Here is a 13,840-nt window from a genome sequence, read left to right as displayed (position 1 = left end):
GAGTATGACCACCAACATACTTTATGATGGAATGTTTAGCGGTTGGGGAAGGACACGGACTGTCTTTGGCGATTATTCCTGTTTCTTCCGTAGCTACTACTGAGTTTGCACTCTATTCAAGGAAATGGCAACCCGACATCCTTTGAAGTTTCATCTCACGCTAGTAATTGGAGGTAAATCTACGTTTGAGGTGAAATACAGCTCTCGTCTCATGTGTCCAGGAATTTTACAGGGGCGTGTGTCATGTTCGCCAGCAATGATCTGGAGCATCATCCAGACCGCTCCTGTCTATTTCTTCGGAGCCTTCGCAGCAGCGTTCTCCTTCTCGACATCTCTGAGCCTGGTCTCGTCCGTAAATCCCCAAATCTGCCAATCGTTCACCTTGCCCCTCCTGATGGTCCTCTGCAAAACCATGTACTCGTAGCTCTCTTTCTCCTCCTCCCTCCCAACACGCTCCTCTTCCGTGCGGATCTTGTTACCCACGCGCTTCGTCACCCTCTTCACATGCTGCAAGGCCTGCAGGGTGTGCAGCCTCACGACAGCCTGCACTTGGCAGTTGCGCTCGTTCTTCCCCTCGTCCTTGGTCCCGGGCAGCGCCACGGCTTTGTATGAGCACAGGCGCGGCGGCGACAGCTGCTTCTTGGCTGACCACTCGAGGTACGTGTTGGGCGCGCGCTGTGCGATGCGGCCGCGCAGAGAGCCGAGCAGGCCGCTGCAGATCTGGCCCTGCATTGCGCTCATATCGCCAGCGGCGAAGGCTTTGTACATTTTTTGATGCATGGTGGCGGCTTTTGACGCAATGCTGAAGAGCTCGAGGTTTGGTCGGGGCTTGACTATAACCCATTTGTAGGCGAGGAGACTGGTGCGCAAGAGGTGTCAGAGGTCTTTTCTTTGGTTCGTTCTTCCCAGTAGCTTGTTAATCGGGGGCAGTCCTTACCTCCAAGCATCATTAAACCGTGTCTTCAGCCACTTCTTCCTCAGCGTCCGATTCCTGCGCTCGCCCTCGTTCCGCGGCAGAATGAATGTGTCCGGCAGCATCCCAATGTCGTCTGGGAGCTGACCACTTCGCATCATGGCTTCCTGCTGCTCCTTCTGCATGCGATTCGCGGACGGCTGAGCCTGTTGTTTCATCTGCTGCGGCATCACGGCCCTCTCACGGCGCGGCACGGTCGCAAACGCCCTTTTCGAAAGCGTCCATCTCTGCTGGCGGATCGTGGTGTCCAGAGGCACGTAGCCGCTACGCTGGCGCAGGCATTGTGTTGAGCTCGTCTGCCGTGACGATTGCGAGAGGATCCGTATGGGCAGGGCGAGAGGGCCGGACATTATTACTGGCGCGCTGTGGGTGCTCGTCGACAATAATGTCCTCCGATGTTCTATGCGACTTCTGGAGACCAATGATTTGCGGAGATGCTCTCGGAGGTGAGTCGGGACGCCGCTCGCGCGCGGACGACAACCCTAACAACCCCGAGGTCTACATACTTCAATCAACAAACCAACCCTAGAACTCTTGCGAGCATCCTTTTCCGCTATGCTAGCGAACACCCAACACAGGTATACGCGCTGATACAGGCATGATTGCATGAGAAAACGTTCGTGGTCGTACACAAGGGGAATGGATGAGCGGCTTCAATTTGGCAAACCGTCTCATCCTATGGTTCTGTGCAGACGGTCTGCCAGCGTACTGGAGATTTCATGGCACGGTCTTGTTTCTGTAGACGCTATTATATCGGACCGTCGCTGATTGCACCAGCTCTGATGAATCACTCTTCTGCTCATAGACATTGCTGAGAGCGTGGTAGGGGACTAAGCTTCTTGATAAGTAACAACCCTTTCAGGCGACCGAAAAGCAGAACCATCGGACATCACGTGTCAACCATTCAATCGTCAGCGTAATCGGGACAATGAGCTCGCATGGGCGTACGCCGTCTATTGCGTTGCCTTTGTCCAGCTGCAGCTGCATCCGTGGCCCATCATTCTTTGTCTCCCCCAAATCTCATTTTAATCTTGGGTCGGTCATTTGATTGATCCCAACTTACACTCAACCTGATTTCAATCAGCCAAAATCAGGCTCATAATACGGCTCCACGCTACCATCTCATTGAGCTCTTCGAACATCCAAAAACTCAACCATGCGTGTCCAAACCTTGATCATGGTCCTCTTGACGACCCTGCTTTATACCATAGCCTTCGCTCAAGAAGAGCAAGACGACGCCGGCCCCCCGGAAACAGACGAAGCCTCCTCACCAGCCGAAGCCGCCTGCGACGAAAAGACCCTCGCCACAGGCTCCGGAGCCGCGGACGCCATTAGGGGTTTCTGCGCCCAGGTCGACAACAACGACAGCGACAACGACAACCCGAACTCTGTCGCAGATACTGCCCTCAATGGTTATACTGCGGGCGGCTTCGACCCAAGCGGTGTCATGACTACTGCGCGCTTGACATCGGCGAAGGGTTGCAAGGCTGTGCTTGATGGAGAGGACGATTGCTTGGCGGCGTTCTGGGATGTTTGCCAGAAGGGTGATAAGTTCGGTAGGGGTGTTGGGAAGAAGGCTTGTTTGGAGTTCAAGATCGAGTAGAGGATTGTGTCTTGACGAATGTCATGAATGGTGGAGATCCGATGGGTGGCATTCATCATTTTCCAGAAACTACTCTTTTCAATCACCTTAAGATGACTGTAAGCACTTGTGACTAATGCTATACATACTTCATCAATTCGCTACCGTCAATCCGAACAGAAAGCTAAACATTCCTGGTGAGTAGACATCGTCACTGCGATATCCTGCTGGTTATCTGTGCTCACCCAGGGCCTTGCCTTGCCTTTCGTTCACTCTGGAACCGCGACAAAGTCATCTGCATGCCAATATCGAACGCAATCTCATGTTGTGACTCTCCGACGGCTTCACCTTGAAGTCTCACAGCAAGGCGCGGAAGGTCGCTGGAGCCATCACTCCCATGTGATCACATGTCCTTGGCCGCTCATGGTGAGATAAAATCTCTGCCGTGGACAAAATTATTCATCCTACAAACCATTACCCAACAACTTGAGGACATCAACGACATGGCCTATAAACCCAAGTTCAATACCCTCACCACAGTCGGCCGGATAGCGAAAGCCGCGTACGAGCGCGAGCAGAAGGAGACATCCTCCAAGCCACAAGCTCCAGCAGACAACATGCCGCCTCCACCACCTGCAAAGAAACGCAAGGTCACAGTCCTGCCGCCCCCGTCCGAGCTCGCTGCCGAAGCTGCACGTAAAGCTGAAGCGAAGAAGAAGCCTCCCAAGCGCAAAACAGCGCCCTTGACCACCCAAGAAAAGGTCGCTGAGCACGCGACAAAGTGCAAGAAGGCGAGACAGGTAGTCGTGCATGACGGAAAGAGACTCAAAGCCGTCAAAGGTGGAGGACAAGGTACGAAGGACAACAATCAGAGTGCTGGTACTCAGTCGAAGAAGGCAGTAGGAAAGTCTATGAACCTAATGGATTTCATGCGCGATGCTGGGCAGATGGACACCCTTTACATGCCGAAGACCAAGAAAGCCTGGAAATCCGAGGAAGTCAAGCTGAGCGTTCTTGTCCGACCGACCGAGCGGACGAGGAGACTACAGCTTAAGATGGGCCAGCAGGTGCGAAGCCAGAGCGAGGAGGGCAATGGCAAGAATATCATGTCTCTGCAGCTGGCTCTTCGTCAACGTATCTGGAGGCTCGCGGTCGTGGAGACGCAATTCTTCGTGTATCCGGTCGTGAGCACCGAACAGCCTGACCTCGCCATGACTTGTCGACAGATTCGAAATGAGGTCCTGCCAATTTACTATGGCGAAAATACTTTCGCCATCGAGATTCCGGCAGATCAAGGCAAGGAATCCAGGGATAAAGCTCAAATCTCGCTCAAACCTGTCGAGAAGTGGATAGCAGCTTTACGAAAAGCGAGGCATGCACAGTCAATCAAACGATGGGCATTCATCTGGACACCTACGTCCGATGCGGATTACCTTGGAAGCCACCTTGGAGGCATACCGATAGGTCAAGATGCCATCGTCGGCCTTGAGTTTCACGAAGACCAGGCTGAAGAAGAGAATCGACATGCGATCCAGGTGCACCGCCAAGCATCCTGTCTACTACAAACCCATGAAGAGTTCGAGAATTGTTCACCCGGCGAGCAACCAGAGTGGCTGAAGAAAATCATTCAAAACTCGACCGTGACCAGGCAGTACCGTGGGGACCAAGTCATTTTGGTGGCGAAGAACCTGGCCAGCCAAGCTTCCAGGTTGTTGGAGAACAGATGCAGCGGCCAAGGCGTCGTCATTTCTATCGAGCAGTGAGACGTTAAAGCCCGGCTCGAAATCTTGGTGGATCGTCAAAAAATCTCAGCAGGGAGGTTCAGGAGAAGCTTCTCTTGAAGTCAGTAATGCTCGTGTTGAGCCTTTTCATTTCTCATATACTACAGGGCGAGCTGAGTTTTCGGAAGGCGCGCTTAACAAAACTAAGAGCCCTGCCAAAACTCCGGTACGGACAGCCAGCGTCTTTGCGCGGCGAGCCAAATGTTTGCAACAACTCTGATGTGTTGCTTGCTGGCTGGACCGAAGGCCTGCTCCATTTACCTGTGCCTATCAGGTGGTCGATGAGGGCAGGCTGCCAGGGGTACGGTTCGTGGCAGAGACTTTGCAGAACACTACTCGTTGGGAGGACTCCTTCGGGCAAGCCATTCCCGCGGTTGCCGATGGCCAGTTTGCACTCGGGCAGCACAGATTCCAGTAATTTAATCCATCATCCATCATCCATCGTATGCTTTCTCAGCTCATGTCCTTGAGAGCCTTCTTCAGTGCTTTCTCCTGTTCTTCCACATCCCAAGCATTCTCATCGCTTGACGTAAGGAGCCTCCCGATTGCAGCTGTTGTCCTCACATTACCACTGTCCACCCACACTCTTCCATTCCTGCCCACCGCAACCTCGAACCGAATCTTCTCACCTACGCCCTCCAAGATCTTCACACCACCTTTGCTGCCCATCATCAATCGGCGTGCAAACGCAGGGGACACCTCAAATACCATGCCGCCTTTGAGTTGACCCATGCCCTCGCTCTTGCCCGTTGCGGAGTTGAATCCTTCAAGTTCCACATCCTCGCCCTTCACAGCTCTTGAAACACGCGCATATACAAGATCGCCTGACAAGAGATGCGGCCGACTCTTCTTGCTTGCGCCCTCAAAAGCCAGCTGCCCAAGTAATGCGAACGGTGTTTGCGGGGTGAGAGCGCAGTGATAGGTATCTGTTGATCCATGATGCACTTGTGCAATCACCAGATCGCCAGTAGAAGGCTGGTAGCGGCCATTGGTATTCTCGAGCCACACGGCAGATTTCTTGTTATCGACCGATATTGAGCCACTAGTAGTTGCAGTGATCGAAGTGGGCGGAATGTGACGCAGGCCAGGACCGAGCGTGAGTGTGCCCTTCTTCGTCTTTGGGAGACTGTCGCTAGGCAATTCCTCGCCGGGAAGTAGGATTGTTGCTGACATGCTTGCTATGTGTATAGTGTATTGAGCAGAAAAATGTATCTTCGTTCAATCCCAGTAGGCGGGATGATGCTTCTGATGCGGCGAGCTTTAGGTTCGGCGCGGACCCTGGACCTCGAACTCTGAACTTTTTCTTGAGACTCCATCGCCAATCGACGCCCGCCCGCCGCCCTTCCTCTCTGCTCCATATCCCACAGGCACGCACCCGCCTAACACCACCCCACCACTCTCTCTACCGACCACATACCCCTCCCTTAATACCGCCACAATGAGCGCCACCGAGGGCACCGAGGCGCCCAGCCACGTTACTATTGGCCTGACTTTCGGCAACACCAACAGCAGCATCGCCTACACTGGCCCTGACGGCAAGGCCGAGGTCATCGCGAACGAGGAGGGCGACCGTCAAATTCCCACCATCCTTTCCTACGTTGCCGGCGAGGAGTACCAGGGCACCCAGGCCAAGGCCCAGCTTGTTCGCAACCCGCGCAACACCGTCGCTTTCTTCAGAGATTTCCTCGGCAAGGAGTTCAAGGACGTGGACCCCCGTGCGTGCCACCAGAGCGCTCACGCCGAGCCTCAGAATGGCGGCAAGAGCGCGTGCTTCCAGATCCAGGAGGGCGAGGACGACAAGAAGAGCTGTCTGAGCGTGGACGAGATTGCGATTAGGCACATCCGCAGACTGAGGCAGAGTGCGGCCGACTACCTTGGCCGTGAGGTCAAGAGCGCCGTCCTGACAATCCCCTCCGACACCAGCGATGCGCAGAAGGCTGCCGTATGCGCTGTTGCCTCCAAGGCCGGCGTCGAGATCATCCAGACCATCCCCGAGACTATCTCTGCCCTCCTTGCGCACGACGCGAAGCAGCAGCTCAGCGGCGAGTCCGACCCTGCGAGCCAGGACAAGATTGTCCTCGTCGCCGACCTCGGCGGTATCCGCTCTGACGTTGCTGTTGTTGCCAGCCGCGGCGGCATGTACACCACCCTGGCTACCGCCCACGACTACGAGCTCGGCGGTAAGGCCCTGGACGAGGTCCTGATCGAGTACGCCGCCAAGGAGTTCCTGAAGAAGAACAAGACCGCCACCGACCCTCGCAAGACTGAGCGTTCCCTCGCTAAGCTCACTCTCGAGGCTGAGGCCGTCAAGAAGTCCCTCTCTCTTGGACAGTCTGCTTCTTTCTCTATCGAGAGCCTGGTTGACGGCATTGACTTCAGCCTTACTGTCAACAGGACTCGCTACGAGCTTCTCGCCAACAAGGTCTTCATGTCTTTCACCCGCCTGATCGAGGCCGCCGTCAAGAAGGCCAACCTCGACATCCTTGACGTCGACCACATTCTCCTCTCTGGCGGCACCTCCCACACCCCCAAGATCGCCTCCAACCTGCGCGCCCACTTCCCCGAATCTACCACCGTCACCGCGCCCTCCACCACCGCATCCGCCGTCAACCCCTCCGAGCTCGCCGCCCGCGGTGCCGCCATCCAGGCCTCCCTGATCTCCGAGTTCGAGCAGGCCGACATCGAGTCCAGCATCGAGCCCGTTGTCACCGTCGCCCCCCACACTCCCTCCGCCATCGGCCTCGCGACCGACGCCGGCTTCGCCGTCGTCGTGCCCGCCGAGACCCCCGTCCCTGCCCGCCGCACAGCGCAGATCGCCGTCCCCGCCGGCGGCGACGTCCTCCTGCGCCTCGCCGAGGGCACGCGCGAGATCAAGGTCACGACCGAGGAGAAGCCCGCGGCCAACGGCAGCAAGGACGACGACAGCGACGAGGACGACAGCGACGACGAGCCCGAGGAGGTCCGCGAGAAGGTCTTCAAGGCCGGCAAGACGCTCGCCGAGGCCGGCGTGCGTGGCGTCAAGAAGGACGGCAAGGTCGAGGTCCAGGTCAACATCGCCGCCGACCTGAGCGTCACGCTCGTCGCCAGGGAGGTCGGCGGCAAGGGTGGTGTCAGGGGCACGGTCGCCGCGTAGATGGGTGGTTTGAAGAGATGGTGAAAAAGCATTAGCGTTGTGTTTTTGGTATTTCTAGGATTTTATTTGGTCTGGTTTTTTCGATATAGACAGCATTGTAGAATGATGACGATCTCAAAGTTTTGACCATCGAATCACTTCCCATCTGAGAAAGTCCGTAGCTTGTGTGATCGATCGTGAATGCAGCCTGCGCGGGGTGGCTTGCTGTGAATGCACACCTGAAATGATCAAAAAAAGAACAAAGGAGCTGATCAGTGCAAGATCGTAGCAATTATATCTAAGCAGCGAAGACCCAGGGTATCTTGTAGTTTATCTACATGTATATGTACACTTTACAGCGGTGTAGGTGGCGATCTATGATTTGACCAGACAATTTTCAGCCTTCGAACACACCGTGGTTGAGCTCCACGCCCATACTGCGACTTAGGTTAGCATGATGCTCCACGTATGTTGTGCATCGTGAAAAGATTTGCTGCCAACTCACCTGCTAGCCATCTTCCGCATGCTCTCTTCGATGTCGTCGTCCATGCCCTTTCCGAAACCGAAGAGCTGCTTCAGCTTAGACCAGTAGAAGACAAAATCAGTGGTGATAAGGACAGTGCGGAACAGCAAATGCTTCCCATACTCCTTCCACCGCTGCCCGTAGCTCGCCTCCCTATTCTCCGCCAGCGCTCTGCTCGCCCACGTGCCGGTGATCTTGACGCGATTGACGGGGCTGCCGAGGAACTGGTTGTTGCCCTGGACGATGCGCAGGTTGCGGCCGATGAATATGAGCTCCTGCGGGAACTTGTCCTGGTTGCCGAGGATCCCGCGCACGCCCTTGCGCATCTTCTGCTGCATCTCGAACTGCCGCTGCTTCTGCTCCTTGGCGCTCATGGAGCGGATCTCGGCCAGCGTCTTGCCGTCGCCGCCCTCGTACGGGCGCATCAGCGTCGCGCTCGCGAAGATGTCCGGCGCGTTGATGCCCCATTCGTTCGTCACTTCGCCGATGGTCTTGTTGTCAAAGGTCATCAGGCTGCGCCAGAAGAGCGCGTACTGCTGGCGGAACTTGGGGTCCATTTCGATGTAGAGGCCGTGGTCGATAAGCACGAGCTCGGGCTTTCCGGAGGGGAGGCGGCGAACGAAGATGTTACCTGGATGAGGGTCACAGTGGACGAGGCCCCAGAGGAACATCTGTGCAGAGAACAGGTCGACCATTGTTTGCATGACGGGCTTCAGGGAGAGTCCTAGACCACCACGCTTGGTCGGCCCACGCCATTCGTCCCGAGAAGGCTTCAGTTTTTCGGCATGCGGGTCATTCTTGGGAACGTTGGCAGTGACTGAGACAGGCGGAGGCTCGATGAAAGCTTGACCAGCGCCAGGAGAACCGCGTTTGTAGCCGCCATACCATGACCCAGTGATGCCCTCTTTGTCCCAGAGACGAACGCCCTCGATCCACTCAGCAGTCATGACACGCTTGCTAGTCATGTCATGATAGACCTGAGGGATGTAGACACGCCCTCGCAGTCGCTTTTCGCCCTGAATGAGATCGCGCATTTTTTCGGCATTGCGAGCCTCGTTCTCGAAGTCCGTCTCCAGCATCAGGCGCTCCGAAATGTAAGGGACCAGACTGTACAGAGGGAGGTCGAAGTACCATGTGTAGATCTTTGTCACCACCTTGAATGCCCAGAGATCCCAACCGACCTGTCGCGCAATCTCACGCTTTTGGACCTTGATCGCGACTTCTCTTCCATCCTCAAGACGGGCCCAGTGCACCTGAGCCACGCTGGCACTGGCTCTTGCTGTCCTTTCCATTATGCCCTTCTTGAGGTCTCCCGCAAAGCTCACTCCGAAGACCTCTTCGGGTGTCTTGCCAAAGTCTTCCTTGATGACCTGCTCCACCTCAGCCCATGAATTCTGCGGCGCATCGTCGAACATCCGCGCGAACATCTTCTGAAACTCCGGCGGGAGAATGGCAGACTGCATGGCGATCGCCTGGCCAATCTTCAGGTAGAGACCGCCATTGGCGCGCAGCAAATCAAATACCCTCTGAGCGCTGCGGGCGTGCAGGTCTGCAACGCTGTCGCCGAACCATGGCTCGGCCTGGAAGTTGATCTTGTAGTCTATCGCAACGAAGAGCGCGGTAAAGAAGGTGCGGACGGATCGCGTGATGCAGGCATCGTAGAAGTATGTATCAAGACCAAGCACGACTCCGGTCGCCAAAGCAAGGCGGATCAAACGACGCAGCCATCTGCGCGTGCGCCTGTAAGTCTTCGCTGGTGCTGCCTGGCCGAGCTCTTCCAGAGTCGGCGGCCTGAGGGGCTGGAACTGCGACTGGAGGCGACGGAGAGTGAGCGAAGGGTAAGTGGGGGTTGCCTTTCTAAGAGATGGTCGCGTGCTGTACGCCGACAGCTGGGTGATGTTCCTTGTGAGGTTCGAGGTCGCAAAGCGCTGCGGCCTGAGGATTTTGCCTGCGCATCGCCCGCACGCCGGACCAGGGAGCCTGAACATGCCTCGACAATCGCCTACCGATGGCGAGCGAATTGACTGGGCCTGGTCAAGTCCTGCGAAATCAGCTCGCGCGACGTTCAGCTGTGAGGCCGAAGGAGTGGAAGATTGACACTAGGAAGAATGAATGACCTCATGCATAACGCCGGCCAGGGACCGACCACCGGTCTCTCGGACTTTACGCGTTCGGATCTAACGCAGATGATTTTGCAACAGACTGTACCCGTTTGCTGAGAGCTTGCTTCCTTCTCTTCCATCATTACTTTGAGAACCAGTCATAGAATATATCGCATCCCAGCTACTAGATGCTCATGAGCTTGCTTTATCGATATCGATGTCGGTACTGACGAATCATTTTTGGCGTGACTGCGCCCTCCAGACCGAGACATGGACACCTCTGAAGCTCGCGTAAATCCGCGTCTTTGAACCATTGCCCTTCACCACTTCGCACAATGACTGAAAAAGCTGGCAATACTGGCCTGTATCGTGCCTACTTGGACGACACAGCCTTCCATACCGTATGATTGCATCTTCCGCATTGATGCCGTCGTGAAGAAATTCAACCGACGCGGGCTTGGCCTTCCTTGGGGATTCATGGCACATCATTCACGAGAGACTTTAAGGACGCAGCATACTCGATCGGGAAGCAAGCCCCAATGCCTCGAACAACAACCTTGTCGCGCGTCTCGCTTCAGGAGAAGACGCCATGCGCCTTCCAGTCACGCCGCGCTAAGCCCTGCATCGGTTGCACTAAGCCCTAGTAACAGGGCGCCAAAGCCCTATTTCGTTTGTTTTCTCGAGACGTTAGCTCCCGCGTCTATGTCGCCCCCACCCACTTCGGCTCCTGGTAATCAGCGTTTCTTGCAGTGCCGTCTGCCTGGTCTCTCATGGAACGTGAACGGCGCGCTTGTCTCCTGCCTGGCACCGTCAAGGCACGCGCTGCCAAGAGAAGGTCTTTGCGAGATCCACCAACGAGCGTCGCCTGTATGCTGTCTGAAACATGGAACATGCTGTAGGTCACTAATTTTTTGTATTGATGCTATGCTCCTAGCCAGGTCGTGGTGCCTTGGCGACCCATACGTTCAATCTATTCTACACAGACATCGTCCAGCTTGGTCGGCTTCGTTCGCGAAGCTATCGCGCGAAGCGAACATACACGATGGTATATTAGGAAAGCCATCGTCCTGCCAGACATGCCTTCCCCCATCCATTCTAACCATCCTCTCCTTCTCGGTCTAGTACCCAGTCATTCGTTTGCAGTATCCTGGTGATACAGCCCTTCCTTACTCACCCATTCAATCACTTCCATCAAAGCAGAACTTTTCGTTCGACCTCGCTCTACAGCAGATCTCTCATCTCTAAACAGAATCACTTCGTCCAATGGCTTTCCTCCAGACTGCTGCCCTCCTGGGCTCCCTCGCCGCCTCGGCCTACGCTCACGGCCGTGTCACCAGCATCACTGCTGAGGGCGAGTCCTATGACGGTTTCATCACCGACTACATCTACACCCCCGACCCGCCTGCGATTGTCGCCTGGAGCGCTGCCAACGGCGACAACGGTTTCGTTGATGGCACCGCCTATGCCACTGGCGACATCATCTGCCACAAGGAGGCCAAGCCTGGTCAGATCTCTGCCAAGGTCGCTGCTGGCGACACCGTTGAGGTCCAGTGGGGCCCGGATGCCTGGCCTGAGTCTCACCACGGTCCCGTCATCGACTACCTCGCCAAGTGCGATGGTGATGACTGCACCACTGTCGACAAGGAGACTCTTAAGTTCTTCAAGATTGACGAGGCTGGTTTGATCAACGGCAGCCCCGCTCCTGGCCAGTGGGCCTCTGACGAGCTTATCGCCAACGACGGCAAGTGGCAAGTCACCATCCCGGAGAGCCTCGCTCCTGGTCAGTACGTTCTCCGTCATGAGATTATCGCTCTCCACGGCGCCGGCTCCGAGAACGGTGCCCAGAACTACCCTCAGTGCTTCAACCTCGAGGTCACTGGCAGCGGTACCGCCAACCCCGAAGGTGTTCTTGGCACTGCTCTCTACACTCCTACTGATGCCGGTATCATGGTTGGCATCTACGGCGGTCTTGACTCTTACACCATCCCCGGTCCCGCTCTTTGGGACGGCGCGACTTCCGGCTCTACTGGCGGCAACAGCAGCACTGGCTCTGCTCCTTTCGGCAACGGCACCACCACCGCTGCTCCTGAGCCTACTGCTGCCAGCACCCAGCCCGCCACCGCTGTCTCTTCTGCTGCCGCTGCCGTCACCAAGGTCGCCGACACCGCCTCCACCAGCTCCGGCTCGACCTCGTCCGGCTCGACCACCACCACTACCGCCGAGACCGACGCCGAGATGCCCTCCAAGCCTCTCCCCGAGGGTTTCACTCTTGACGACCTCCTCGCCTGGGTCAACTACCTGCTTTCCAGCGCCTGGAACGACTCCGGCGTCCACGCTCGCGACGTTTCGCGCCGCTAAGCGCATGCACCAGCTCCTGGCTCGGCGAAATCTGAGCCGGGGTGAAAAACCGAGACACGGCCTGTACACTCTTCGAAAGGCCTCGCTGTCCGTTGGATGATTACTTTTTCTTCGATTCTAGATGATTTGCTTGTTTACGAGGCTTTGATGGTGGTTGCTGTATTAACATTTACATTCTATTCCTAGACATTTTGGTAGCGAACTTAGCTCACGCGAAATGAACAGGCTTTCTACCTCCAAGTTCTTTTCGTATGAAGACTCTGTACTAGTTGCTCTCAATGTGCCCTCAAACGCTGATTACGCACTGATGAATGGCATCTAACAACGATCGCCAAGGCAACGTCCGATCGCAAGATGCGGGATTAGGCATCGTCAGCGTTTAGCGAGGGATTGGTAAACAACCGGAGATTAGGTCTGGCAGCAAGCGCGCTCACACGGGCGTGTAGTGTGACTCTGGAGAATTGATATAAACTCTGTTTCGCCATCAAAAAGCTCATTCCCGGCATTCTCGTAGCGAACGAACGTGGCCGACAGGGATAAGCACGACATTGCCAACCAGAAAGACCAGAATTGAGCCCGTCTAAGACCCGCAATCACGCCTTCTACCCTAATCACGGAACCGTGGAGTAAGAAGACCTGGTGCCAAAGACCGGCCGACCCTGAGCGGCGCTGCGTCCGCGAAGCTTTTCGATTGAGGCGTCTCATTCTCCATCGCCGTCCTGATCGATCAGCCGGAGCAATATGACCCGATCCAAGCACACAAATGTACCAACACCGACGACCCCCGGCCTCACAATCATCCGCTCGAAAGCCTACCGAAGTCCCTTGCTGACACCTTCACGTGCCATCAAACTGCATCATACCAAAAGCATCATCAGCACCGTCACCAGTACGACGAACTGCAGCTAGCGAGCAGAGTCCACCATCTCGAGATCCAACGAACAAGCGCACCGAGGCTCTGGTTCATCATGTCAGTGAGATATACGAGCCATGGCGAAAGCGGGGGATGCAGGAGGACTTGATCCTCCTGGGAGGCGGGCTGCAGGTTGCACTGCGTGCTGTCGTGGCCGTCGGCTCCACACATTGTGCTGCGCTGGCACTTGATGGGGTTCGGTGACTGAGATGAATCGAAGGCTTCAGACAACACACGATGCAGAGGGTGGAGCGGCATTGCATATGGTGGTGTTGATCCTGCCTGGATATCCCAAATCGAACTAACATGGAGCTGCTACCGAAACATGCTCATCGAGTGTGAGAGAAGCTAGCAAGAAAGAGCGTATGTTGAAGGTTACACCTGACTGGACATCTTGAGCATGGAATCGGCTGGACCCCCGAAACACTGGTCGCTGGCACGTGGTGCTCGAGCCTCTAGCTGAGGAACGTTCTGAGGGAGCTGGAGTAGTGCGGCG

At 55.9% G+C, this 13,840-nt stretch overlaps 6 protein-coding genes across 6 annotated transcripts; 3 read left to right on the top strand and 3 right to left on the bottom strand.

Moving 5' to 3' along the window:
* Nucleotides 1–60: 60 nt before the first annotated feature.
* Nucleotides 61–1,357, bottom strand: WHR41_04829 (uncharacterized protein). The gene is made up of 2 exons (XM_069373435.1): nt 938–1,357; nt 61–859 (listed from the first exon to the last, which is right to left on the bottom strand). The coding sequence occupies exons 1-2, from the start codon at nt 1,321–1,323 to the stop codon at nt 289–291; spliced, it is 957 nt and encodes a 318-aa protein (XP_069229127.1). The 5' UTR covers nt 1,324–1,357; the 3' UTR covers nt 61–288.
* Nucleotides 1,358–3,058: 1,701 nt separating this feature from the next.
* On the top strand, nt 3,059–4,318 carry WHR41_04828 (uncharacterized protein; the record flags this gene model as incomplete). Its single annotated transcript, XM_069373434.1, has 1 exon — nt 3,059–4,318. One exon carries the CDS (start codon nt 3,059–3,061, stop codon nt 4,316–4,318), a length of 1,260 nt encoding a protein of 419 aa, XP_069229126.1.
* A 471-nt stretch (nt 4,319–4,789) lies between these two features.
* On the bottom strand, nt 4,790–5,509 carry WHR41_04827 (uncharacterized protein; the record flags this gene model as incomplete). Its single annotated transcript, XM_069373433.1, has 1 exon — nt 4,790–5,509. One exon carries the CDS (start codon nt 5,507–5,509, stop codon nt 4,790–4,792), a length of 720 nt encoding a protein of 239 aa, XP_069229135.1.
* Nucleotides 5,510–5,774: 265 nt separating this feature from the next.
* WHR41_04826 (uncharacterized protein) lies at nt 5,775–7,469 on the top strand (the record flags this gene model as incomplete). The annotated part of the gene is made up of 1 exon (XM_069373432.1): nt 5,775–7,469. One exon carries the CDS (start codon nt 5,775–5,777, stop codon nt 7,467–7,469), a length of 1,695 nt encoding a protein of 564 aa, XP_069229134.1.
* Nucleotides 7,470–7,716: 247 nt separating this feature from the next.
* WHR41_04825 (uncharacterized protein) lies at nt 7,717–10,028 on the bottom strand. The gene is made up of 2 exons (XM_069373431.1): nt 7,954–10,028; nt 7,717–7,885 (listed from the first exon to the last, which is right to left on the bottom strand). Exons 1-2 carry the CDS (start codon nt 9,957–9,959, stop codon nt 7,846–7,848), a joined length of 2,046 nt encoding a protein of 681 aa, XP_069229133.1. The 5' UTR covers nt 9,960–10,028; the 3' UTR covers nt 7,717–7,845.
* A 1,308-nt stretch (nt 10,029–11,336) lies between these two features.
* Nucleotides 11,337–12,431, top strand: WHR41_04824 (uncharacterized protein; the record flags this gene model as incomplete). The annotated part of the gene is made up of 1 exon (XM_069373430.1): nt 11,337–12,431. One exon carries the CDS (start codon nt 11,337–11,339, stop codon nt 12,429–12,431), a length of 1,095 nt encoding a protein of 364 aa, XP_069229132.1.
* Between the last annotated feature and the right edge of the window lie 1,409 nt (nt 12,432–13,840).

Source organism: Cladosporium halotolerans (assembly GCF_011745625.1).
Source record: "Cladosporium halotolerans strain TM138-S3 chromosome Unknown Sca16, whole genome shotgun sequence".
NCBI lineage: Eukaryota > Fungi > Ascomycota > Dothideomycetes > Cladosporiales > Cladosporiaceae > Cladosporium > Cladosporium halotolerans.
Note: the sequence above shows the minus strand (reverse complement) of the source record. Positions and strands in the feature narration are given on the sequence as shown.

What these genes read in the sequence shown, in the direction of transcription:
- WHR41_04829 (XM_069373435.1), bottom strand. Translation starts at nt 1,323, where the DNA reads ATGTCCGGCCCTCTCGCCCTGCCCATACGGATCCTCTCGCAATCGTCA. An exon ending in CGGTTTAATGATGCTTGGAG is followed by an intron (nt 860 to 937) that starts GTAAGGACTGCC and finishes CTTGCGCACCAG; the next exon opens with TCTCCTCGCCTACAAATGGG.
- WHR41_04825 (XM_069373431.1), bottom strand. Translation starts at nt 9,959, where the DNA reads ATGTTCAGGCTCCCTGGTCCGGCGTGCGGGCGATGCGCAGGCAAAATC. An exon ending in ATGCGGAAGATGGCTAGCAG is followed by an intron (nt 7,886 to 7,953) that starts GTGAGTTGGCAG and finishes CCTAAGTCGCAG; the next exon opens with TATGGGCGTGGAGCTCAACC.